This window comes from Rhinopithecus roxellana, chromosome 4, assembly GCF_007565055.1.
Source record: "Rhinopithecus roxellana isolate Shanxi Qingling chromosome 4, ASM756505v1, whole genome shotgun sequence".
In the NCBI taxonomy this organism is placed as follows: domain Eukaryota; kingdom Metazoa; phylum Chordata; class Mammalia; order Primates; family Cercopithecidae; genus Rhinopithecus; species Rhinopithecus roxellana.
Window position 1 is genome coordinate 51,602,610 of NC_044552.1, and position 27,566 is coordinate 51,630,175.

Sequence of the window (27,566 nt, forward strand, 5' to 3'; positions counted from 1 at the left end):
GGAGATAATTTCTGCAAATTAGAATATAGCTTTTGAGTATTTGTGTGTGAAGCTGTTCCTTATGATAGTAGGAGTAACAGGTCAGAGGAATGGCATGTTACCAGAAATGGAGCGGTGATGGAGTGGGATGGGGGGCTGTGTTGACCTTGAGGTGGCATTTGGTGGCTGGGTTCTAGGAATGAGGAAACCCAAGAAATGGACTGTGTCCCTTAACTCTGTGAACTCTTTCCTCATTCACTTTCCTTGTTCATCTTATGAGATAGTTTCCATGATCGAAACAATCTGCATAGCCAGCGTGTTAGCTGGTTCTTTTGATTCCGTCACAGAGTCTACCCGACGCACATGTCTTCTCCCATTGCTCCAGCTGGAATTCCCGCGGGCGCCTCCTGACTGCTCTTCCAGCCTTGCCGCTCTAACCTGTTCTCCCTGTGGCAGGAAGAGATTTCTGTATGAACATGTGACTAAACTCCTCCAGTAGCTTTCATTCCTTTAGGGTACAGTCCACATGTCTTGCCCTGACCTCTAAGGGGTCCTTCCTGATCTCCCACCTCTGCAGGTCTCCAACCTTCTGCTCCAGACCTCCAGCCTTCAGTCCACTTCAGAGCATTGACACACCTGCATGCGGGTTTTTTCAGAGCATTGACACCTCCGGCTGTTATTGTTTTTTAAATTGTAAAATATACATAATGTAAAACTTACCATCTTAACCATTTCTAAGTGTACAGTTCAGTACTGTTAAGTACATTCACGTTATTGTACAACCAATCTTCAGAACTCTTTTCGTCTTGCAAAACAAACCCTGTACCCATGAAGTAGCACTTCCTGTTCCTCCCACTCCCAGCCCTTGGTAACTACCATTCTGCTTTCTGTCTCTAAATTTGACTAGTCTAGGTAACTTATATATGAATCGAATCATACAGTATTTGTCCTTTTGTGATTGACTTATTTAACTTAGTCTACTGTCCTCGAGGTCCATCCATGTTGCAGCATGTGTCAGAATTTCTTTTTTTTTTTTAAAGGCTGAATCATCTTCTACTGTATGTGTACAGCACATGTTGTTTATTCATTCGTCAATCCATGGACACCTGCGTCGCTTCCATCTTTTTGGCTATTGTGAATAGTGCTGTTATGGACATGGATGTACAAATATTTTATTGAAATCTGACCTTCAATTACCCTACCACCCAGAAGTAGAATTGCTGAAATATGTGGTAATTGTATTGTTAACTTTCTGAAGAATCACCATACTGTTTTCTGCAGTGTCTGTACCATTTTACACTCCCACCAACAATGTACAAAGTTTCCAGTTTCTCCACATCCTCACCAATACTTGTTGTTTTCTGTTTTATTTTATTTTATTTTTTTCTTCATTGTAGCCATCCTAATGGGTGTGAGGAGATAACCTTGTTGTGGTTTTGATTTGCATTGCCCTAATGATGAGTGGTGTTGAGTATCTTTCATGTCTTTATTGGCCATTTGTATTTCTTCTTTGGAGAAATGTCTCTTCAAGAACTTTGTCCCTTTTAGAATCAGGTTGTTTGGTTTTTGTTGTTGAGTTATAGTTCTTTGGCTGCTGGTGTTTAAATGTACAAGGATTTGGTATGTACCCGCTAAGCTCCAGGAGGGCAGGGGCTGTGCCCACCTTGCTCACTGTCATCTCCCAGAGCCCAGCATGGAGCCCTGTGCGTGGTTTGTCAGCCAATGAGGATACATGTGTGCAGCTCTCAACAGCAGAGGAATACGAGCCTGTGTTTATTTCTACATTCATTCTAGTTTCAATAAGGATTTCAGACTATGGTCACATCTCTTTGGAACCCTACTATTTGGGATCCTAAGAATAGCAGGTGACCCTCTTAAAGGGCTTTAAAATGGCTAATCTAAGGTCTTGTCAGGTACTGTTCACTGATTTTTGGACTGTGCTTGTTTGGTTGAGTATAAATCCCATTTTGCCTAATAAGGATGATCTTGATGATGAAACTGTGTTTAGTTATTTTATAATTTCAAAATATGTGGCCACCTCATCGGTCTCTTTATGAAGAAGGCAAGGAAATTGTAATCCTGGCGTCACACATGGTAGAGCAGAGAGGCAGGGCCATGAGTCTCCTCTCCCTCATCTTCATGTCTTCTCCTTGGGTCTTCAGTGCCTGACTCCCCGTCCTGGATCCCAGCCCTTCAGTCCTCAGTGGCCCAGGCTCATCAGCTCTCTCTCACTGACAGCCCTCCTTCTCCCTTCCTCTCTCTTCTCCTGCCTTGATTCATGCCCTGTGGCTTCTTACCTGGATCACAGGAACAGCTTTTTAACTGGTGTCCTTACCTCTGGGCATTTTCACTGCTGCCAGAGTAAATGTTCCAGAACGTAAATGTCATCATTTTCCTGTTTAATTTGAATTCTTCGATGTTTCCACGTTGCCTTCAGGATAAAGTCCACACCCTTTCACATGGCATACAGGGCCATGCACAGCAGCCCGCCACTCACCATGGTGACCTCCCCTCCGCCCCCAGCACTCCAGCTGCAGTCCCTTCATTCTTTGTGGATGTGGCTTTCTCTGGCTAGGATGCCCTCCGCCCCCGCACTGGCCTCCCTGCCGGTCCCCAAGTTCCGATGCTGTCCTGTTCACCCTGACCAGTGAACAGTTTACCCACCACCTTCACCCTAGCCAGAGTGGGGCCCTCGCCTGCTGTGGCTCACTGTGTGTGCCTCTTGGGAGTGCTGCCTGTCTGTAGTGTAATTGTACATCTGTCTGTTAGTCTCCCTGCTGCACTGTATGTTTTCCAACCAGGGGTGGTGTCTTTTATCTCCATGTTTCAACAATTAGCCCAGTGCCTCTCACAGAATAGGTCTTTGTGGAAAGGAAGAGGGAGAGGAAAAAGGAAAGTTTGTCTGATTTCAAAGATCATGTTCTCTCTGTCCTCGCCACCTCCTCCCACCCCCTCACCACTGCCCACCGTTACATTCCCTCAGTCTAGGGTGGCTGAGATTAGGGTGGACTCCCAGAGTGACCCAGTCAGCTTGACTTTGTTCCCTGGCCACCCTGAAACAAACAGCCTGGCTACCTTCTGGTAAATGCATCTCAGCAGCGTAGATGACTCATGTGTGTGTGACTCAGAGCGAATGCAGCACAGCTGGAGAGCAGCCATTTGACTGGGGGAGGTGGGGGTTGCAGAGAGCGGACCAGACCCAGGCACACTGGCCACCAGGCTCACAGCCCCGCAGCCTGCTGCCCACTGACTGGAGCAAGGATGCAGATTCTCCCCCGTCCACAGGCTGCAACGGCAGAGTTTCACAAGATTGCTCTACCTGGGATACTGTCTCATTTATTACTATTAAATTGTATTTTAATAAGCTACCATTTAAACAGACTTACTGTAAATTGTTGGCATTGCTGTAAGCAAATTATCTCATTTGATCCTTAACCATAGCCCAACAACAAAAATAATAGCAAGTATGTATATAGCACTTACTATGTGCCAGACACTGTTCTAAGCACTTCGTATTTATTCATTAAATTCTCATAATAAACCTACTATGCAGGAAATGTTGTCCTCATTTTTCAGATGAGAAAACTGAGGTACAGAAAAGTCACACATGGAGATAGATACCCCTGGGTCACATAGGACAGAGCTGTGGTACAAACTGAGGAGTCCAGCTTCTGAGTCCACCTTCAGGCCTTATGCGGTGCTTTCTTGAGAAAGTGTAACTATAGTCCCATTTTACAGGGGAGGAAATTGAGGCTCAAAGAGGTTAGTCCTTTATCCACAGTCACACAGTTAGGGAGTGATAGAGCCAGTAATGGGGATTGGTGGTCTCCAACCCTGGTTCCTAACCACTGTGCCCTGCCGCACAGACTCGGGAGATACTGTTATGACAATACAGCCATGCACTTGGTTCTCCTTAGTCACCTTCGTGGGTGCTTCCAAGGGCTAAGACCAGAGGGTGGGTAGGAATCTGGGGCAGAAACCAGAAACCTTCTTCTAAGTCTGGGGCTATAGCAAATGGGTACCATTTGATGGCACATTTTGCTTCCCATCTCATTTCAGTTTTGGGTCCCAGAGTATTTCCTTCCCCCAGGGATGCTGATGGGACTTTTATTACCTCCACAGACAGTGAGACCGTGCACTACCACTATGGCCCTAAGGACCTGGTCACAATCTTGTTCTACATCTTCATCACCATCATCTTGCACGCTGTGGTTCAAGAGTACATTTTAGATGTAAGTAACATGTCTGGATTCTGAGATCAGAAGCTGGGGAGGTGCCTTGGGGTGGAGGACCTGGCCTTGGAGGAAACTGCAGCTCTGCACCCATTCATCCTCCAACTTGCTTGCGCTGGTTGGGTCTATTGCCTGGGCTTCCTTCACCACGCTTTGATTTCTGTTCCCTCTCACAGCCTCCTTTAATCAGCACATGGAGCAGCAGTATTTATGAGACAGAGAGAAAGCTGTCTGGAGATGGTCTCCTTATGGGTCTGTGGCACATGGAGTAATTGGGGATATTTTCTTTACACGTAGACTAGAGGCATTCATCTTGTCACTTTCTCAGAATGCTTGCCTTAGATCAAGCACTGTATGCACACAGTAGGCTTACACTAAATACCTTGGATTATGGCCAGCTGCAAACTTCTAAGGATGTTCAACCCTTTTGTGGGGAGAAAACAGGAGTTTGAAACCTGCCCAGTATGGATACATTTGTATATTAATATGAGGGGTTTTCTTTATTCTTTAGAAAATCAGCAAACGGCTTCATCTCTCCAAGGTCAAACACAGCAAGTTCAATGAATCTGGACAGCTGGTCGTCTTTCATTTCACCTCGGTGATTTGGTGCTTCTACGTGGTGGTGACGGTGAGCCATTCTCAGGACTGCTGAAGTGGGAGAGCTCAGACCAAGGGGCACTTCCGGCTCTGGGATTGCTGATCACATGACTGCAGAGGACACCTTGCTCTTTTTCTTTTTCTGTTAAGGGGAACAAGTTTCTTAGAACCTTCTTAGCTTCCTAGAAATGAAACTATGTTTGCATTCTCATGGTATTGCAGAGAGATGCCATTTTATAGCTGGAGCGAGTCATCTTGGCCAACAGTCACCACTTGTTTAATCATTATGCAATACTGCAGTAATGATACTGTGTACCTACATTAACACTGTATTATTTTACAAGGCCCTTCTACAAACACTGTCCCATAAGATACATTTGATGTTCATTCTGATACCCATGTTATAGATTGAAGAGTTCCAAGCTCAAATTTTGCAGTATGCCTTTGGGTCTGTGGTTTTGAAGCAGCAAGGATAGTTTGGACTTGGACATAGAGTTCCAAGCCCAGCTTACTCTCTGTTTTACTACCTTGGCCTTCTATAAACAAGGCCAGCCTCACTCTCTCAGCTCATCAGATCCTGTGAGAGTCGATGCTGTTGCAACAGATGCCTGCAGGACCAGACAATTTCCCCTCCTTTCTACGTAAACGGACTCTTATTTCAAGCAACCTTTGATACAGGAAAATTCCCTCATAGAAGGGAATGCGGATGGTCCTTTGGAGTTTGCTGTAACAAGACCTTGCCTGTCCTGCTAGGAAGTGTTGAGTTAGTACCCACCACCACCTGGAGCTCCACCTTTCTGTAACCTGGCCCCCCGAGGAACCCATGCCTGGGTCTTGGAAAATTCAGCAACCCTGTGACCTCTTTAAGATTTCCTTCCTGGCCTTCCACAGATCCCTCTCTTTCTTCCTCTTCTTTCAGTGACAGTGATGGGCCCTTCCATCACAAGGGACTCTGTCTCTAGAGCTGAATGTTGAATTCCTATTCTCAAAGCCAGAGTCAACATGTCCTTTTGTACATTGTTTTTATTCCTGTTATCATTTCATCAAAGAACAGCTTTCCTAAGCAGAACGCTAGGAATTTTAAATGAGAGGCCCAAGACTTCTGTCCTCTCAAGCAAGGCTACTCTGTCACAGTCCCAGGGGCAGATTGACACCGTGTGAACAGTGCACCCCTGCTGTCGTGCCGTGCACAGAAGTCCCTAGACTTCAGGTTTCAGACCACACCTAGTCCCTTGGCGTTCCGTCCGTGCCCACCCCTGGAGGCTGAAGCTGCTTTGAAACAGGACAGCCTCAAGATACCAAAGATGCTTAACCGCTGTTCAGGAGAAGGATTGCCTCATCTCTGAGTCACTTTTACCCTTTCAACTTCACCCCCAGACATTCCACCCCAGCTGTGACACGTGGTGACCAGATTTGGAGGCTAGAGCCAAGTTGCTTAACATGCCTTCCAGGGTGTGAAATGCTCAGCAGCTCTGTCTTTGCCTCTCTCAGTTCTTCAAGGATTTGAACATGTTGCTAATTAGTTTGAGAGCACATAGGCTTCTCTTGGGGAGGCACAGAACAGTCTTTTATTCTGGGGAGAGCCAGTTTCCCACTCAACATATTCAGTAGGCACAGAGACCAGGGGACCACGGAAAGCTCCAGTGACCCCCAACTCCTCCTGACAGCATTTGACTCCTTGCCCTCCTCCATCAGAACCGTGCTTCCTGGAAGGAAAGTGATTGAAAAAGAAGAGAGGTAGTTCTGTAAAAGACATAAAAACAGCTTGTTTTTAAAAAAAATCATATTTTTCTGTTATGATGCAAATTTTTTCATGACTCTTCTTTCTCTCACTTTCCACAGTCATTTCATCTGCAGGTCCTGCCAGCTGTACCTCCCAAACCCATTGAGACTGTCTGCCGCTTTCTGCCTGCACCACCACCCCTAGTCTAGTGACCCTTGACCAGGGGAGATTTGGGCCTCTAGGGGACATTTGGCAATATGCTACTGGTATCTAGTGGGTGGAGGCCAGGGATGCTACGATACAGCCTTTAATGCACAGGATAGCCTCCACAACCAAGAATTATCTAGCCATAGTGCCAAGGTTGAGACACCTTGATCTGTGTAGTCCAAGCCACCATCTTCTCTTGCCTAGACACTGAATATCTTTTTTTCTAGGAGACTGTTTCCACTCTTGTACCCTCCCACCCCAATCCATTTTCTGCTCCACCAGATGGATCTTTTAAAACAGAAATAAAACCATACATTCCCATGCTTAAAAGCCCCCATCACACTTGCAGTGAAATCGTTTTTTTCCCCACTCATGTGATCTGGGTCCTGCTGATCCTGCTGGTCTCATCTCACTGGCCACAACCCCACTTTTGTCCTGGCTGTTCTACATCCTGGGCTTTGCACTGGTGGTTTCTCTGCTCAAGGGCTTCATCCTCTGCCATCCCATGGCCAACTCCTTCTTGCCATCCAAGTCTCTTCCCAGATACCATCTCCTCAGAGAATCCCCCACCAATTGGCATTTTCTGTACTGTGCCTGTTGCTGGTGCTTTTCTTGTTGGTGTACTCTCTGTTTGTTTCTCCCACTAGATTGTGAGCTGCCTGCTAGCAGGCACCGTGCTCACTGCTGTATCCCTGGTATGGTGCCTGGCGCATACTAAGTGCCCGCTAAATGTTGGCTGTGGAATGAGTGAGTAAACTGCAAATGCATCTTCTCTCTCCAGCCTTCAACATTTTTTAAGTAATGAATTGGTTGTTTTAATAAATATCATAAATGATTATTTTTAAAAAAGTGAACAATATAGAGAAGTTCAAAAAAGCAAATTCCTCCCACCAGAAATACCAGTATTATTTTGGTGTTTGACTGAAACATTTCTCTCTGCATGTATAGAAGTAGAGCAGTGGGAGTGTGGCTGGACCACCAATAATTTTATGGGAATGGCAGCCTCCAACTTTTAATCTACCTTTGATCGACTACTCATTGTTCAGGGAAAAAGGAAAAAACACTCCACTGGAGAAAGCAGGACGGGTGGGCGTTTGGTCTTCCCTGTCTGACTTCCTTGCCATATCTGACTTCATATTTTAGAACCTAAAATCCACCGTAGATTTTAGAACCAAGTAGAGGGAATGTCCTTAACGCTGGTGTTTGTACCAGGACCGGTTTCTACTAACAGACTAGTTGCTTTAGGGCAGATTTTTAGTGCATGGTTGTTCTGATGGTCAAATAATATAAGGTATGTCTGAATTTATGTAGCACTTGCCTGTGCTGTGTCTGAATTACGCTGTTCTTTGTGGTTGTTTGTTCACACACCAAAGGAAGGCTGCTGGGGAAACAGGAGGGATCTCTCCACCTTGTTGAGGCCTTGCTTAGCTCATGGGTGGATTTTTAGAATCAAGAGACAACAAAGGATTTCAAAAGCTCCAAACCATCCGCTGGGGCCTGTCAGTTGATGGGATTTGGGGTGGGTTTCAGGTGCTTGCTGGGTCACCCTCAGCCCGCTGTGGACTCAGGTGCTTTGCGTGCCTGAGCTCAGAGGGTGCCCCAGCCTCAGTCCTCCCTCAGACAGCTGCCTGGACAGAGGTCTGGAAAAGGCTGTTCTCAGAGCAGTGAGTCATTTTTCCTCTGGCTCCCCCTGCTCTCCTCCCTCCACCCTTTTCCTCCTCCAGTCCCAGCGGACTGGACATTCGCAAGCAGGCAACATTTTTCTGGGGAGTTTCTTTGCTTGTTGGCTTCAAAGTTCTGACCTCTTTGTCTCTAAGTAAGAGGCCAAGCCAAGGAGCGTTCCTGTTTAAAATCATGAGATTGTCTGGGCTTTACATTGCTCTCAGTGCTGCTTTTGTTGGCGAGTCTTGTTTTGGCAAAACTTTCTCTCCCACCTCAGTTTCAGAAGTACCATTTTTCCTGCTAAGCACATTGCTGCTTCCTCTAGGAAGAGACATTCTCACCTCTCTGATGTCCCTGGAATGAGGTAGCCTAGGGCAGGAGAGCTGATGAAGGCAGGCGTGTGTGCGTGACAGTGGAGGCGGCTGGGGGTGATAGAAGCAGTGTATTTGAAAGAGCTCACAACTGTCACGACCGCTACACAAGCTGTACACAAGCTGCTCACAACTGTCACGACCGCTGTACACGAACCTGCAAGGCGGAGGTTGCAGTGAGCCGAGATCGTGCCATTGCACTCCAGCCTGGGCAACAAGAGCAAAACTCTGCCTGAGAGCCACCACCTGAGAGCCTCGTCCACTTTTATTCCTCAATCAGCGCGTGACCCAGGGAGGAGAAAGGAGGGCAGTGGTAGTGAGAAGAGATTAGAAATGAGGCCATGTAAGTTCGAGGTGAGATCATTTCCTTCTAATCCAGGTGACCGTGACTACAGTGGTATACATGTATCCAACTGGACCTATCAGTTAGGTTGTTGTGCTCATGGAGGCCCAAGTTTGTGGAATTAGGCTGTGGACTATACCTGAAAGGCATACTGACAGATCACAGGGCGTTTAGTGACTCAAAGGTGGGTGGATCAGCCCTCACTTGAAAATACAACTAAAGATCCTAATAGACAATAACCTAGAATACTTCTTACTAAACCTTGTTGGCCAAATGCTGAGCACTATAAAACCTCTGCCTTTAATCCCAGTGTGAACATGCGAGGTTCTCAGTCTTCTCATCAAAGCCACCAGCTCAGTTGATTTTCTGATTTACTGAAGCATCCTAGCCTGAAGTTATTGGACCAGAAGATTTGTGGCCCAACTCAGATTTCGGCTGTGCTACTGAAAAACTATCTTGGCTGGGCGTGATGGTGCACGCCTGTAATCACAGCACTTTGGGAGGTTGAGGCAGGCGGATCACCTGAGGTCAGGAGTTTGAGACCAGCCTGGTCAACATGGTGAAACCCCGTCTCTACTAAAAATACAAAAAATAGCTGGGCATGGTGGTGCGTGCCTGTGATCCCAGCTACTTGGGAGGCTGAGGCAGGAGAATCACTTGAACCTGCAAGGCAGAGGTTGCAGTGAGCCGAGATCGTGCCATTGCACTCCAGCCTGGGCAACAAGAGCAAAACTCCATATCAAAAAAAACTATCTTATTTCAGGAGATCCTGCCTGTTTTTTCATTTTCTTTTTTTTTTTTTTTTTGAGACAGAGTCTCACTCTGTCGCCCAGGCTGGAGTGCAGTGGCCGGATCTCAGCTCACTGCAAGCTCTGCCTCCCGGGTTTACGCCATTCTCCTGCCTCAGCCTCCCCAGTAGCTGGGACTACAGGCGCCTGCCACCTCACCCGGCTACTTTTTTTTTTTGTATTTTTTAGTAGAGACGGGGTTTCACCGGATTAGCCAGGATGGTCTCGATCTCCTGACTTCGTGATCCACCCGTCTCGGCCTCCCAAAGCGCTGGGATTACAGGCTTGAGCCACCGCGCCCGGCCTTGTTTTTTCATTTTCCCATTTCTTTTTTTTTCTTTTTTTTTTTTTTTTTTATTATACTTTAAGTTCTAGGGTACATGTGCATAACGTGCAGGTTTGTTACATATGTATATTTGTGCCATGTTGGTGTGCTGCACCCATCAACTCATCAGCACTCATCAATTCATCATTTATATCAGGTATAACTCCCCAGTGCAATCCCTCCCCCTCCCCCCTCCCCATGATAGGCCCCGGTGTGTGATGTTCCCCTTCCCGAGTCCAAGTGATCTCATTGTTCAGTTCCCACCTATGAGTGAGAACATGCGGTGTTTGGTTTTCTCTTCTTGTGATAGTTTGCTAAGAATGATGGTTTCCAGCTCCATCCATGTCCCTACAAAGGACACAAACTCATCCTTTTTTATGGCTGCATAATAGTCCATGGTGTATATGTGCCACATTTTCTTAATCCAGTCTGTCACAGATGGACATTTGGGTTGATTCCAAGTCTTTGCTATTGTGAATAGTGCTGCAATAAACATACATGTGCATGTGTCTTTGTAGTAGAATAATTTATAATCCTTTGGGTATATACCCAGTAGTGGGATGGCTGGGTCATATGGTACATCTAGTTCTAGATCCTTGAGGAATCGCCATACTGTTTTCCATAATGGTTGAACTAGTTTACAATCCCACCAACAGTGTAAAAGTGTTCCTATTTCTCCACATCCTCTCCAGCAACTGTTGTTTCCTGATTTTTTAATGATTGCCATTCTAACTGGTGTGAGATGGTATCTCATTGTGGTTTTGATTTCCATTTCTCTGATGGCGAGTGATGATGAGCATTTTTTCATGTGTCTGTTGGCTGTATGAATGTCTTCTTTTGAGAAATGTCTGTTCATATCCTTTCCCCATTTTTTGATGGGGTTGTTTGTTTTTTTCTTGTAAATTTGTTTGAGTTCTTTGTAGATTCTGGATATTAGCCCTTTGTCAGATGAGTAGATTGCAAAAATTTTCTCCCATTCTGTAGGTTGCCTGTTCACTCTGATGGTAGTTTCTTTTGCTGTGCAGAAGCTCTTTAGTTTAATCATATCCCATTTGTCAATTTTGGCTTTTGCTGCCGTTGCTTTTGGTGTTTTAGACATGAAGTCTTTGCCCATGCCTATGTCCTGAATGGTACTACCTAGATTTTCTTCTAGGGTTTTTATGGTATTAGGTCTAACATTTAAGTCTCTAATCCATCTTGAGTTAATCTTCATATAAGGAGTAAGGAAAGGATCCAGTTTCAGCTTTCTACTTATGGCTAGCCAATTTTCCCAGCACCATTTATTAAATAGGGAATCCTTTCCCCATTTCTTGTTTCTCTAAGGTTTGTCAAAGATCAGATGGCTGCAGATGTGTGGTATTATTTCTGAGGACTCTATTCTGTTCCATTGGTCTATAGCTCTGTTTTGGTACCAGTACCATGCTGTTTTGGTTACTGTAGCCCTGTAGTATAGTTTGAAGTCAGGTAGCGTGACGCCTCCAGCTTTGTCCTTTTGACTTAGGATTGTCTTGGCAATGCGGGCTCTTTTTTGGTTCCATATGAACTTTAAAGCAGTTTTTTCCAATTCTGTGAAGAAACTCATTGGTAGCTTGATGGGGATGGCATTGAATCTATAAATAACCTTGGGGAGTATGGCCATTTTCACGATATTGATTCTTCCTATCCATGAGCATGGTATGTTCTTCCATTTGTTTGTGTCCTCTTTGATTTCACTGAGCAGTGGTTTGTAGTTCTCCTTGAAGAGGTCCTTGACATCCCTTGTAAGTTGGATTCCTAGGTATTTTATTCTCTTTGAAGCAATTGTGAATGGAAGTTCATTCCTGATTTGGCTCTCTGCTTGTCTGTTACTGGTGTATAAGAATGCTTGTGATTTTTGCACATTAATTTTGTATCCTGAGACTTTGCTGAAGTTGCTTATCAGCTTAAGGAGATTTTGGGCTGAGACGATGGGGTTTTCTAAATATACAATCATGTCATCTGCAAACAGGGACAATTTGACTTCTTCTTTTCCTAACTGAATACCCTTGATTTCTTTCTCTTGCCTGATTGCTCTAGCCAGAACTTCCAACACTATGTTGAATAGGAATGGTGAGAGAGGGCATCCCTGTCTTGTACCAGTTTTCAAAGGGAATTTTTCCAGTTTTTGCCCATTCAGTATGATATTAGCTGTGGGTTTGTCATAAATAGCTCTTATTATTTTGAGGTACGTTCCATCAATACCGAATTTATGGAGCGTTTTTAGCATGAAGGGCTGTTGAATTTTGTCAAAAGCCTTTTCTGTATCTATTGAGATAATCATGTGGTTCTTGACTTTAGTTCTGTTTATATGCTGGATTATGTTTATTGATTTGCGAATGTTGAACCAGCCTTGCATCCCAGGGATGAAGCCCACTTGATCATGGTAGATAAGCTTTTTGATGTGCTGCTGAATCCGGTTTGCCAGTATTTTATTGAGGATTTTTGCATCGATGTTCATCAGGGATATTGGTCTAAAATTCTCTTTTTTTGTTGTGTCTCTGCCAGGCTTTGGTATCAGGATGATGTTGGCCTCATAAAATGAGTTAGGGAGGATTCCCTCTTTTTCTATTGATTGGAATAGTTTCAGAAGGAATGGGACCAGCTCCTCCTTGTACCTCTGGTAGAATTCAGCTGTGAATCCATCTGGTCCTGGACTTTTTTTGGTTGGTAGGCTATTAATTGTTGCCTCAATTTCAGAGCCTGCTATTGGTCTATTCAGGGATTCAACTTCTTCCTGGTTTAGTCTTGGGAGAGTGTTTAAGTGTCCAGGAAATTATCCATTTCTTCTAGATTTTCTAGTTGATTTGCGTAGAGGTGTTTATAGTATTCTCTGATGGTAGTTTGTATTTCTGTGGGGTCAGTGGTGATATCCCCTTTATCATTTTTTATTGCATCTATTTGATTCCTCTCTCTTTTCTTCTTCATTTTCCCGTTTCTAAAATGAAGTCATCCTAATCTAATCTGCTCTGCCTTCTCTGAGTGACAAGTAAGAGCCCTTTCTTCAGAAGAGAGAAATTGCACAAAGCATTCATTCGTTCATTCAGCCAACTGGTGTTTATTGCCCTCCTGTATTGTCAGCTGACTCTTGCTTGTGGTAGATTGTTTCTTCCCGTGTTTTGTAATCTTGGATTATAAATTCATCTTTAGCAAGATTGTATCTGTGGCAATCCTGAGCATCCTTGGATGAGGGTATGTCCCTAGGGTATCACTGGCCCACAACACTATTAATTCTAATTTCTTAGGCTGGTGGCTTTTGGATCACAGAGGTGGTATATTTCACCTACAAACTCAGAGTGAACCTGAGGTTGCAGATTTTTAGAATAAATGATTTTGTTTTCACCTTGAGTATGGGCTGAGCAGACATCTTCATTTCCCTGTGTTGGTCAGCAAACACTTTCTAGTCTTTCTTCTCTCTGAGATTGCGGCCTTTCAGAGGTCCTGATCTTATACAAGTGTCTCGGGTTTCACCTCCCAAGGCACCATCTTCTGTTCTCACATGGGCACAAAAACCCTGGCCCGTGAGAAGTGCCTACGGGCTGCTACAGTGTCACCTTACTGCTCTGCCTTTTAGCCTCCCTCTCCCTTTGGGTCCCGGGGGGTTTCCCTTTCTTACTGTGAGCTCATCAGCTCTTTGCATTTAAAAGAATATTCATTAGATTTCAGCCAACATTTCTAGATGTTTTGTGATGGGAGGATTTTCATGTTACCTTCCCCACCCCATATAAGGTGCTGGGCTTAGATATTAGAATCCTAAAGATAGGCAAGAAAAGGCCCTAATGTGAAGGGACTTGCAAGAGTAATGGAAACAACGGATAGTAATGACACAGTGTGGTAGGTGTCAGAGTCCAGCTGCATGGTGAGGCCTACGGGGTCCTGCCATGTTTTTTATTCAGCAGGATGTGAAAAGCCAAAGTAGGCTTTTCATTTTTCCAGCGGGTGGTGATTCTAGAGTTCATTTGTGTATTCATTATAGAGGCATTTCCTGAGCGCCTGCATGCCAGGCACAGGACTAGACACTGGCACATAAACTGTCTAATTCATTTCCAACAATAACTCTGTGAGGGTGGGTATTTTTATTTTGTTTTGCAGATGAGCCAGCTGTGGCTTAGGGAGACTAATTAGCTTGCTCAGAGGAGCAAGACTGATTCGCTTGTCAGACTCATCTTCAGATGTGGGTCTTTGGGCCTCAGACCATGGCCCTTCCTACTCCAGCATGACTCTTCCACAGTAAAGAAACCAGCCAAGCGCCAGGGGTCCCACACAGAGAAGTTCTCTGTTTTCGCATTTCCCTTTCCTTCCTCTTTCTGCCAGGTGGGGGCTGGATGCATCCCTGACCCCTGGACCAGTCCTAGGGCCCCCAGCAGGTCTCATGTCCACATCTCTAAATGGTCTCTCTTCTCACCCACTGCAGGAAGGATACTTAACAAACCCAAGAAGCCTCTGGGAGGACTACCCGCATGTGCACCTCCCGTGAGTATGCTCGTGACTCAGCCCCAGGGAGGAGCCACCCGGCCCACTGCCTTCCTGTCCCAGCTGAGTGTGGCCAGAACACCACAGGCCCAGCTGGCCTGACGAGCCCGTCATGCCCTGAGCCTATTGTGGATGGCAGACTTGTCTGGAAGCCACTTCTTCTCAGCATGCTTGACCAGAGAATCCCCAGATGAAATTCCATCTGTGCTGGCTCCCATCACGGAGGTGCCTCAACTGCACAAGACAGATACAGAAGCAGAACCTCTCCCTCCATAATGCCCTCTGGGCTTTCTACCTTCTTGGTGACCCCCTGACATCTGTAGACTGTCTTTCCTTCTGGCCTGCCATGGCTGGTGCTCTGTCAGAGCCAGCGTCCTCTGCTTCATAGAGTGCTGCCAAGAGGCCAGTTTACCCCGAGGGCAACACCTGGGGCCATCTCCCTCAGGAGGCCACCCTTTGCCTTTCCTGAGAACTTTATTTTTTGTCTTTTTTTTTTTGAGATGAAGTTTTGCTCTTGTTGCCCAGGCTGGAGTGCAATGGTACGATCTCAGCTCACTGCAACCTCCGCCTCCCAGGTTTAAGCAATTCTCCTGACTCAGCCTCCCAAGTAGCTCGGATTACAGGCATGTTGGACCACACCCAGCTAATTTTTGTATTTTTAGTAGAGACGGGATCTCACCATGTTGGCCAGGTTGGTCTCGAACTGCTGACTTCAGGTGATCCACCTGTCTCAGCCTCCCAAAGTGCTGGGGTTACAGGCGTGAGCCACTGCACCTGGCTGCCTTTCCTGAGATCTTTAAGAGCAACAATAGCCAAGGACATAGGACTGAGTTAGAACCTTCCCTTGCTGCTTAGAGCCGTTCGTTGTGTCAGTATATCTGTTGGTCCCCATCTCCATCAACAGTGCTCTATAATCAGCTCCCTCCTCAAGGCTGAAGGATTCCTCCTCCTCTGCACTCTTTTAATCATGTTTGTTTCTTTCTGTGGACTTTCCGTGTCCCTTTAAGTGGTCTTGTATGTGGAACAAGGGCACAGGCCAACGGAGAAGCCAGGGTCCCAGGCTCAGGGTGCGGCGGTCACTGGCCTCACTCCCTTGCTCCTGGACCAGCTCCTCACAGGCAGAGTCTCGGCCCATGCTTTTCCCTCCCGTGCTTGGCCAGCGCCTGCAGGGACACTTTTCTCTATCCTGCCCTTGTGACTTGCCCCCTTGTCTCCAGCTTCCAGGTGAAGTTTTTCTACCTATGCCAGCTGGCCTACTGGCTGCACGCACTTCCTGAGCTATACTTCCAGAAGGTACGGAAGGTGAGTGCTCACTTCTCCCCCTTCTTGGAGGCCATTCATTCACCACTCCCCTCCTGCTGTTCCCGGGGGTACCTCCCTTCCTTTCCTCCAGAAGCATGGAGTATTGGGTGGTGATAGGAATATGTTTGGGGTTGAGCAACATGCTGAGTCATCTCTTGGAGAAGTGCCATGTAGACCCCCATGAGTGTTGTCCACCAGTGTCAGTCTCTTGCCTGCCTCTTCCACCAGACCTGTGGCTTTGGAGGAAACCTAACTCTCATCTTCTAGATGTCAAAGGAGAGGTCTTTGCCATTTCCATAGTCTTTTTTAATTTTTACTTTTTATAGTTTCCTTCTGAATTATTTCCAAGAGCCCTCTTCTCCAGTCCCTGTTTCTTCTTTCTCAATCCAAACCTCGCCCTCTGACACTAGACCCAAGGCTGCTGGAATTTGGGAATGGACCTGAATGCCCTTGAATTTCAGCAGCCTGGTGCAGTGGGACTGTGGGACTCTTGGGACATGGAACTGTGTGTTAAAGCAGCCCAGAGAAGCTTGGCGTTGTCTCAGCCCCCTGCACTTTTCCCCCTTCCCTGAGTCTTCAGTTAGGGAATTAGCAAATTTACCATCTGCTTCTCTTGTTTCCAGGAGGAAATTCCCCGCCAGCTCCAGTATATTTGCCTGTACCTGGTGCACATAGCTGGAGCATACCTCTTAAAGTGAGTGAGACCATGGAGCCAGCCAGATTTCCTTGCCCTTTTATGTCCATGCATCTGTCCACACAATCATATAATTATCAGGCATTTGTTGACACCCTCTGTGTGCCTAGCACCGTGCTAAGAATTGACAATACAAAGATGGTAATGGAAGATTCTTTATCTTCAGTGGTTCATTCTCAGTCTGAAGAGACAGTTTTAGACATAGGTAAGGAGAGTTTAGAATGATGAGCACCATAACACAGTATGTATCATCTGCTCTGCAACCCAGAAGAAGACCCTCAACAGAGAGAGCCAGGAAGACTTCCAATGGATGTTGGCCTTTGAACTATGGCTTTGCAGCTTGAAGGCCTCCCAAAGCTGGGCTCTTGCCTCACAGTGTCCAGTGTAAACACTGCTAAAGCTCGTAGCCCTGGAATTCCCTTCCCTTTGGTTTATAATGACTTGGAGAGTAGGTCTCTCTTGGTTGATCTAGAGGCAGAAAGTATTGCTATAATGTCAGTTCTCGAGAGCCTCTTTTATGAAAAGAGTTCTATTGATGGTAATGAGCTGTGTCATTGATAATTTGGGCTTTTGCTGAGTGTTATCCATGCAGTAAAAGAGAGCACCCCACACTTTCTCCAAGCTGGCACTTACAGAGCTCACTGTGTGTGACTTTCTGCCGAGGTGCCTGGAAATCCCGAGGTGCATTGGACTAGGTCCTTGCAGCAGGCATCCTGTGCAAATGACTGACTTGGATTAGTGAGATTCAGGCAGGGAGGGAGCTCTCGAACTCTGTCTCCTGTCTCTGGTGGCCTGTAGCACCATCAGTTCATGGATGGGTCTTTGAGGGCTGAAGGCTGTGGGGTGATGCCAGCTCTGCCCTTGTGTTGGATGCTCATGTGTCACATGCATAACGGGTCTAAGAAGCCAGTCTGCACTGTCACCGTAGCAGTGGTGAGGACCGGGGAGAATGTACGAGCAGGACCACACAGAAGGAGCACTTCCTGCTTCTGCATGTATCTCGGAGCTGTGAAGACTTGGATAATGGAAAGTCAGACAACAGGAACACTTCATATTCCTATACTCAGAGCTCAGCAAATGTGTTCTGAGTACCTTTTATGTGCTTGGTTCCAGCCAAGGTGATGAGTGCAAGGTGCTAAGTACTGTGAAGGGCCTGTGCCAGGTTTGCAGTGGGAGCAGGCAAGGGCGTCTGACCGAGACAGGACAGCTGAACGGCCAGCGGGTCTGTATTAGGAAAAATGTCTTAAAGGTGTGACAGCTAAACCGAATCCTAAAGGATGGAGCAGAGCCAGCCAGGGAACGTGGGAGTGGAAAGCAGAGTTCAGCCAGGCACAGGGGACAGTCCTGAGCCAAGATGCAATGGCTTCTGCCCCACACAGCATCTTGGAAGGAATGTAAGGCTAGTCTTTTTCCCCCTCAGCCTGAGCCGCCTGGGCCTGATCTTGCTGCTGCTGCAGTACTCAACTGAGTTCCTCTTCCACATGGCTCGACTCTTCTACTTTGCAGATGAAAACAACGAGAAACTGTAAGTGGGGCTGCTGCAGGCTGGCCTGCTTAGAGGCGTGGGCAGGGGTTCCCCCTGAGGCCCGGAGGGTTGGAGGGTCCCTCCCTGGGTGCACACTGCCCGCTTACCTGCAGGGGGTGCCCTCACGTTATTTTTTTCTGGAACATCTGAGTTTAGATATCTTGTCCCTCAAGCACTTTCCCCAGCCACCCTTGAATGCTCTTCCCACTTGGGGTCTCTTCTGGAGAAGTAGGTGAAGATTCCTTCAAGGGCGCTAAAGACTGACATCCCTCTTCTGCCTCTGTGGGCAGGTTCAGTGCCTGGGCTGCTGTTTTTGGGGTCACCCGCCTCTTCATCCTCACCCTTGCCGTGCTGGCCATTGGCTTTGGACTGGCTCGCATGGAAAACCAGGCATTTGACCCCGAGAAAGGGAACTTCAACACTTTGTTTTGCAGGTGAGTCGAGCAGAAGTCCAGGGTGATGAGCCAGGGCTTCCTGAGTACCACAAGCAGCCTCCTGAACTTGGCACAGCCCCTGCAGAAGGTCTGGAGGCAGCAGACCCTTTAGTCTCCCACATGTTGTTATTTTTTTGGGAATCTTTGGATATCAGGCCTGAAGGGAGAAGAGATAGCAGCCTCTGGTTCCATCCAAACCGTCTTCACCCCCGGTCCTGGTTTGCTCAGACTTAGTCCAAATGGGAGTCCCGTACATTTGTCTGGCACTTCATGGCACATAGAGACATCACACTTAGTCTCTCAGTTGATATCATTCTCTTCTTCTTGTGTGTGGGTGCTTTAAAACTGTGTGCTCAGTGGCTTGGCCAGTGGCTGCCTGTACCAGTGAGAAAGGCAGCGAGGAAGCCACTATTTCCCAGAGCCCCTAGGCCCAGGAGAGGGATTTGTCCAGGGTTGCTCCACTTGTAAGTAACATGTTAAATGAGAAGCCACTCTTCCAGAAATTCAGATTATTTGAATTCCACCAATATTTGTGGAGCTTACATTAGTCTTGTTCTGTGCGGTGTGCGCAAAAGAGACACAGCCATGGACCTCTCCCTTGTCATGGGAGTAGCGTGATTGTAGAGCTGTCCGTACATCTGTCGCCACTTCCTTCCCATCTCCCTGGCACATGCGATGTGTGCTGGAGCAGACTGACCGAAGCACACACTCTTCCTGGTGATAGTGGTGGTGTGGAAGAGGGCTGGCGGTGAAAGAGGAGCTGATGAGCCATGGGAACTGCAGGGCCCCTGGCCCTTATTCTCCCCCGCTCCCCGTGAGCCCAAGCCCCGGCCTAAGCCCACCCCCTGCCCCTCTGTAGGCTCTGCGTGCTGCTGCTGGTGTGTGCCGCCCAGGCGTGGCTCATGTGGCGCTTCATCCACTCCCAGCTGCGGCACTGGCGGGAATACTGGAATGAGCAGAGTGCAAAGCGGAGAGTCCCAGCTACACCCAGACTACCAGCCAGGCTCATCAAGAGGGAATCTGGTGAGTGCCAGGGCCCTTGGCAGAGAGTGGAGCCAGGGAAGTCTGGCTGGATGGGTGGGAGGAGCCAAGGCACCAGGCTTCTTGGGTGCTCCCCAGACCAATCCTGCCAGCTTCTCCTTCCTGACTCCTTCCTCAGGGCTGGGGCTTCTAGCTCCCTGGTTGGCACGTGGCTGGGTGTGGGCCAAGGACAGACTGTGGGTGGGGCTGGCCCTAACTAGGCTGGGAGCCCTGGCCACCGTGGGGCAGGGCAGTGGCTGGGCGGGGAACTCTGGCAGGAAGCGTGTCCTCAGGGTGGCTTCTGGACCCCAGCCAGCTGCTGCTGCTGCCGCCGCCCATTCTCAGTGCCGGACAGTGGCCTCTGTCCTCACCTACCCTTTTGCTCCACATCTCAGCCTGCCCCTGCCTCCCAGCTTGCTGGCTCCTCCTCTGTCTCCAAGAATGACTCACAGTGACACAGTGCTAGGTGGGGGGTAGGGGTGGGACACCCACTTCTCCTTTGTCCCCTGCATGCACTCCAGTCATCACCTACCTTCAGCAGGTCCCCAGGCCCTGCCAACCCTGCACGTTCTGCCCAGCCTGGGGGCCTGTCTACACTGGGCGCTGCTTTCTGACTCACCTGCTTTTCTCCAGGCGGCCACCTGGTTGGCAAAGGCTTATGTGTGTTTGAACCAGACACGTGCGCAACTGGGTGTGTCGCAGAGTGAGGCCTGGCTGGCAGGGGTGGTATGGGGCATAAGACTGCAGCCAGTACCTCTGACTTTGAGCAGGCTCATGGAGGTATTTTGAACAATAGAGCACAATTTTTCTGCCAGAGGAGTGTTGGGCATCTGCGCGAGGCCTTGTTCCTACAGCCTCGTCCCCCTCCCTTCTGTGGCCACTGCTCCTAGGAGTTCTTGCTGAACTGGAAATGGGCTGACGCCTTGCAGGGGCCTGAGAGGAACTGAGGACATTGAGACAGTGACAGCATCTCAGTGATTTCGGCGAGTATCTAGCCCCAGCCTCGGGCTTGGGCAGGCTGGCCTCTGTTGTTGCTGAGTTACTGTGCGTCATCCGAGGCCCTTCCTGCTAAAGTGCAGTCAGAGACCAAGCTTCTCAGACAGGGCCCTGGGGAAGACAGGACCCTCCTGGGAGCCATCTGCTGGCTTCTGTTTGCTGTGCAAGGCTGCAGCCCTGCGCCCCTTTGGTGCATCCATGTGTAGCAGCCGGGCTGCCTGGGCCCTTTCCTTGGCCTGGCCCCACCCTCCCCTCTCCTGCCTTAGCTGCAGCAGAAATACCATGTGTCCTTGTCTCTCTCCACTTCCCAGGTTACCATGAAAATGGAGTGGTGAAGGCAGAGAACGGAACCTCCCCACGGACTAAGAAACTCAAGTCTCCCTAAGGCCAAAGTGCTAAGAACAGGAATCCTCTTGGTGGGGGCCCAGCAGGGGGCAAGGAGCCCACGCCCCTCCCTGCCTCCTCCTTCCTGCCTGTGATGCTCCATCTCAAACGGCCGAAACCTGTCTTTCAATGTGGGGTTTCGCTTTCTTTCTTCTTGGCTTTCTCTTATTCTTCCACAAACCATTCTCAATAAAGCCAAAAATCTTTCTCTTTCTCCTCCTCAGGCCACCTCCTGTCCTCACTCCTGTCCTGTGCTGGCTTTTCCAGAACCCCGGGCACCGGTGGCTGGCACCTTTCTGCTTGCTCTGTCTCTTCCCTCATGGCTGCTGCTTTTCCTTTTTACTTCCTAATTTCACCTTATCTTGCCATTTTTCTGTCTGATTTTTATAATGGGAGGGGAGCTAAGATTGCAGTCCTATCTTTCGGTCCCCCAGGGCCTGCCAGTCAGAAGCCTGGGGCTGGTAGCAGGCCCTCGGTGGTCCTCATGCGGATGGGCAAGAAGAAGAGAGAGCGGCCCTCTCGGATCATCATCTCCTTGGTGCTGATTAACTGATGAGATATACGATTCCAGTTCTGCACGTACCATCTTGAGGCACAGCAGCCACTGCTCGTTGTAAATGCCAAGGCATTTGGCTTTGGGACATGACAACTCAACCAAGAAGGATGGTGTGAACTCAGTTGGGTCCCGTGACTTGAGCGCTTACCAGTGGCTGGCCGCGGATTGGAAGCCAGCCTGCTGTCACTCTGTGGGGGAGACACGTCTTCCCACTGCTTAGAGCAAGAGCAGATCAAACTGCACAGCAGGCCCCTCCAGAAAGGTAATGGTGGCAGAACCCACAGAAGAGTCGACCTAGGCCTTTCTCCAGCAGTCCCAGTCGCCGTTTGCTTTTTTAGACATTCACAAGCATTCAAAACCAAACCAAACAGCGGTTCATAAACCTGCCTGAGATATGCTGGTCCTCACCTCCAGAGCCAGCCAGCCCCATCAGGGGCCAAACTTACTACCTTGACTTCATCTCTAGCTGCAGAAACACTAAGCCTCAAGGGCTTCAGCCCCATGCCGGTCCCTTGGTGTCCAGGGAGGGTCACTTGGACCACTGTCCATCTGGCCACCCTTGTTGAGTGTTCTTTGGAATTGTCATTTGAGCACAACTACAGCATTTTAGGCTGCATGAAACCATGACTGACTGAGAATCACTCTCTGGGTAGATGATAGGCACCTTTCTGGCCCCTTCCCTCACAGATTCTTCCCCCCCCCCCCTCCACCTGAAGACAAGGCCTCCAAGTCCTTATGGTGCCTTGTGAGGACTTTTAGAAGGGGCATTCAGCTTTAAAAAGGTCCTAATTACGGCCGGGTGCAGTGGCTTATGTCTGTTATCCCAGCACTTTGGGAGACTGAGGTGGGCAGGTCATCTGCGGTCAGGAGCTCGACACCAGCCTGGCCAGCATGTTGAAACCCCATCTCTACTAAAAATACAAAAAATTAGCCAGGCATGGTGGCAGGTGCCTGTAATCCCAGCTCCTCGGGAGGCTGAGGCAGGAGAATCGCTTGAACCCAGAAAGCGGAGGTTGCAGTGAGCAGAGATTTTACCATGGCACTACAGCCTGGGCAACAAGAGCAAAATTCTAAACAACAATAAAAAAAGGTCCTAATTAAGAACCTCCGAACTCTGTGCTGAGGCGAAGGGGAGTCGTTCTTGGTAGGTGCAGGAATCTATGTGTCATTTGGTATACTGGTCATCTTCCTGACATCACAGCAGAAACCAAACCTGAATTTAGATCAAAAAGGGGAAAATGGGTCTTTTCATCAAGGCAACTCCCCTTCTCCAAGTCACTTACATCATAGATAAATTTTAACTTCCCAGTAACTGAGGGATTTGTTTCCTAACGCCATTGGAGGCCTTCATCCCTCTCCACAATAAGGTTGCAGAAATGGGAAGAGCTACCCGTGGTTGCTTTTGATTACCCTTAGGAAGTGAGACTGTTTTTGAAAATATGCATTTCCCCCATTTGTCCCTCTCCTTCCCTGACACTTCTCTGGGCTGCACAGCAGAACTGTTGGTAAAGGGCAGTTTCGGTATCAATACAGCAGACCTGATACGGGAGCCATTTCAGTCAAACAGCCCCGACAGAGGCTGTAATTGAGTTCAGGCCCCCCACCTTGCCTGGTAACTGCAAATGGCGTGTTCAGCCAGCAGCCTCCTAAGTCCACCTTCCTCCCCCATTATAGAACACCCATCCTGGGTGCTCTCCGGGTTGTGTCATTGTCAGGGCTTCACATGCAGGAGGCCTCTCTCAGGTGAGCCCAGGTTAAACCGTTGAGTTGTGCCTTCAACAGATATGTATGGCATGCTGGGATGTGCCAGGTGCCTGCGCTGTGCCAGATGCTGGAGAGGTAGTGTTGAGCAGAGCAACAAAGTCTTGCCATCAAGCAACCTTCATTCTCATGCCTGTAGGTTTCCGTTGCTCTGTCCCAGGACACTTGGCGTGCCAGAGACTCAACAACTTCATGTGCCTGTCTCATGCAAGCTTTCCGTGCTGCCAGTACATCATGCCTTGGATGTGGTCCCACCAGCCCAGTGGCTGGAGTCAACTTAGGCTCTGCTTCCCAGTGGACAGGAGTGTGCTAGGGTTTATTTTATGTGAAACAAAAACCCTGAGACCGTGAGTGGGGCTGGCATCTTGCCAGCCTGGGCTTCAGGGATGTTTGGGGAGGAGGGTGGTTAGAGGGTGGTTGTAGGGTACTTTGTCAGCCCCCACCCCGCCCACCACCCTCCCTGGCACGTTTATTTCACAGCAGAGCCAAGTCTGGCAGGTCGACACAGACTATGTTGCCAGAGCTGAAATAATTCCACATCCTATGAGCTTGTTGGGCTAGTGTGTTCTAATTTTGGTCACTTTGGCTGTTTTCCTCAGTTTGATGCATTTTCTCCTGCCCCAAAGTGCCAAGCCATTTGTGAAGGCTCCGCCAGACACCTCCAAGCTTGAGAGTTCGGCACCATGCACCAAGGGCAGGAGGAAAGACGTGACCTACCTCAGCAACTGTGGCCTCTCGACAGCCCTAACTTCAGTTTGTGGGGAAGCCGACAGACACAGTGGGAGGAGAGGGAGGTGGCGCTGGTGGACCAAGGATCCGTGCTACCGGCTCCCCTCCTTGGAGGTGCAGTGATGATGGGAGTTATTTTTACCATCCGGGCGCTGATAGCTGCACTATTTATAAATTGCATGTGTTCCTTTTGAAGGTAGGGGATGGTTCTGGGCAAAGGGGGAGCAGGCTGAGCCAGGAGGGGAGCTACTGTCCTCCCTTTCGAGTCACTTCTAATCCTGTGTGTGTCTGGCCACCAGACGGAAATGGTTGCTGAGAAACTTGTCCATGTCCCAAGGCATAACTTCCCAACATGTAAGAAACCCCAGTAGACACCTTGCTGCCCTGGCCACATTCACAGATCCTTGTCTTGACCGGAAACCCTGGGACCCTAAGAACGCCCAAAGCTTGGGGCGGGTGTGTGCTTCTGGGGTCTCTCTTTGGACCTCCTTTGTCAGTACCCCTTGACCTTTTTCTCAGCAGCTAATAAGAGGTTGGGTGAAAGAGTGCATCTCATCCCAGGATTCCACAACAAAATTCTTATCTTCCACGGATGCTTTAATCAGAAGTGGGTTGCCGACTCCCTTTGTGCCTAGAAAAGGCCTCGGCTTAGATTTCCTTTGTATGCTTTAGCCTTCCTAGTTGGTTTTTCCTAGGCCTGGTGTGAGAGAGAGGGAAGTCTGCACAGAACTCATTCTCCCGCCTAAGGGCCGGTGGCACAAGTGCACAAACTTCAATTCTTGATGTTCTCAGCTCTCTAACAGAGGGAGTGCTGAAAGCTTGTGAGTCAAGACAGTAGTGTGCTCTTCCTCCTTCGCTCTGCCTTCCGAGCTTATGGCTCCTTTCCTCAGGAGAGGACTTTAGGGATTATTGGAGGATTAGGTCATTGTCAGATGACTGGAAAACCTAAATAGGATCCCTCTCCAGCCCAAGGTTGTCCCAGTGAGGAAGACTTTACCAACTTCTCACTCTTTACCCCACTTCTCGCATGTGTGTTAGCTCCACCTCACAAAGGCTGAAGACCAGTTCTCCCCAGTGAGAGCTGCCTCATTCTTTTACGGAGTTCCCTGGACTGGCAGAGCTATAAAGAAGAGCATTGGGATTTGCAGTCTCCATGTAGCCTTTCATGCTTGGCAACCCCTGTAGACTTTTTGTCCCAAGCAGATTGCACGTGTGTGTGTGTGTGTGTGTGTGTGAATAAGTGCCTTACTTTGCTGTGTGGTTTTCACTTGTACTCCGTGGCCAGCCCTCAGCTGCCAGGGCTCGATGGCTGCTTCTCACAAGCAGCCAAAGACACCGTACCTCAGTACAGTTACCTATAAAAGGGACACGGATTGTGACAGTTTCGCCGCATTTGTTTCAAACCCCGCTGCCCAGCATTAGGGTCTGCGGCGTGTTCTGTTTTTGGTTTCTCCCTGTGTCAGTTCTCTTCTGGCCCAGCTGGGTGGCTGTGGAAGTCAGTGAGGTGGTCCAACCACAAGCATACCTATTAAGGGAAGCCCAGAGTTTCCAGCCCCTCTTCAAAAACTCCCGTCTGGCCCCACATAGCAAGCCCTGCTTCTCCATTATTTTCCCCACCGCCAGATTTTTTTTAAAAGGCACGCTTACCATAACCTCTTTTGGTCTATTTTGCTTCCCATTCAGCCCAAAGTTTATATGATAAAGGAGTTTACTTTTACTTCCCAGTCTCAAGTGCTAACACATACATGTCTGACTGTTGCAGCACGGTTCGAGCTCCTAATTCAGTGTTACCTTGTGTTAGTCGCAGCAACCCTCTTCCCTGCCCCTTGCCTGTCCACGTTTTTCTCGCTCTTCCGGGTTGTGCAATAACTCTCCCAGCCGGTGGTCCTTTCCACAGCCTTTCTGTCCCTTAGAACATCTAACTGGGGGAGAAATGGGACCTATGGGAGGGGTAGTCATCATCCCTCACACAAGAAATAGCAGCCACTTTCCTTTTGTTGCTGTCATTCTCATCCTGGGTGGGTTTCTGTGTCACTCTTTTAGAACATGTAGCATCATCTTAGAGGTCTATTTTTACAAAATCTGTTGAAGAGGAAAAAACCATTCTCATGATGGGGCTTAAGTCATTGTCCAGGAGTAAGATTAGTGTGGTGCCCATAACATCACCATCACTCTGCCTAAAAGCATTCGAGAGCTTCTTGTTCACGTGGAGAGGAAGGATATTTTGCCAAGCAGCAGCCACAGGTGGATAGCCCTGTTCACCTGATAGGCTGTGGCTGTGATAGTAAATATAATACTACCGTTTCCTTGGGTACGGATTTGAGTGTTCACGTGATGAGACTGTAAACCTCATTTTTCAGTTCCTCTGTTTAAAAAAACATCTGAAGGATGAACTAAGGCTGCTGGTGCCCTGAGCAACTGATAATGCAAATGTGGACAAATTGTCTGTTTTCTACTCTAGCCTGTTCATATGGACCAAATTTCAACAAGGAACTCAAGGAAAATTTGTACCTGCCGTATTTATGCTTTCATGTAAAAGGGTTGGGGGGAGGGGTGTCTTTTTACTTTTGGTGAACTTTTTTCAAAATCATTTTTCCACTGTTTCTGTCTGGTTTTAAAACAAATTACAGTTTTGTATGGATTTTTTAAATGTACATTTTGAGACATCAAATATTTTCTGAAATAACAATAAAAGGCAGAAAATGATCAGAACTGTCTCATAATTTCCTTGATGTGCTTTTATACAGTGATGCTTTTAACATGGATGTTTATGTTTGCTTAAAGGAGTTTGCAATGAATTTTAGCCCTCGTGTCTATTATTTTTCACTTTATTAGTCATTTCTTATGTATCTCGACCCGTATTTGTCCATTGTGGTGACATGAATTAGAGAATTAGAATTAAGGATGGAGAGTCAGTTATGTCAAGTGCTGGATAGTAAGCATCATTTTTATTTGAATCTTTAATAGTAAAGTGGGAAAGGGGTTTTCTTAACGTGGGGTTTTGTGGGTAGGAAGCTCCAGAAATAAGCACATCATCCTTGATGCCTACTATACTATGACGTTGTTTAGCTTGGAGGAAATGAGGTTTCTTTTGTGTAAAGGCCAACAAACATGTTGGTGCTGACTAGAAGACATCCAAGTGTTAGTAGTAATGGCAGGCAGTGGGGATCGCTGGTGTCACTTACATGGCTGCTGTTGCCTATAGCTGCCTGCTGTGTTTACCAGAACCATCTTTGGAGAGATTTCAAAAGATGAGTGCAGTTACAGGTGGCAGTTAGTGAAGGACACCCATGGGGTGTGAGAATTAAAGAGGAAATGTTTGCTTGAGGTGAAGGTGAGTGGTTCTGATGCATGGCAAGCTTCACTGCAGACTTGGGTCCTGCTCTGCCATAAGAAGCTAGGTGAACTAAGAAGCTAGGTGAACTAAGAAGCTAGGTGAACTAAGAAGCT

General features: G+C 48.0%; 1 protein-coding gene across 1 annotated transcript in view; it reads left to right on the forward strand.

Moving 5' to 3' along the window:
* Positions 1-26,825, forward strand: part of TRAM2 (translocation associated membrane protein 2) — an 83,576-nt gene extending 56,751 nt beyond the window's left edge. Inside the window, exons 3-11 of the mRNA XM_010364167.2 lie at positions 4,102-4,211; positions 4,723-4,839; positions 14,657-14,715; positions 15,933-16,017; positions 16,641-16,711; positions 18,132-18,236; positions 18,527-18,670; positions 19,530-19,693; positions 20,998-26,825. Of these exons, the coding sequence (XP_010362469.1) occupies positions 4,102-4,211; positions 4,723-4,839; positions 14,657-14,715; positions 15,933-16,017; positions 16,641-16,711; positions 18,132-18,236; positions 18,527-18,670; positions 19,530-19,693; positions 20,998-21,071 (929 nt within the window). The 3' untranslated portion in view covers positions 21,072-26,825. The remainder of the gene's footprint in view (positions 1-4,101; positions 4,212-4,722; positions 4,840-14,656; positions 14,716-15,932; positions 16,018-16,640; positions 16,712-18,131; positions 18,237-18,526; positions 18,671-19,529; positions 19,694-20,997) is intronic.
* The last annotated feature ends 741 nt before the right edge of the window (positions 26,826-27,566 follow it).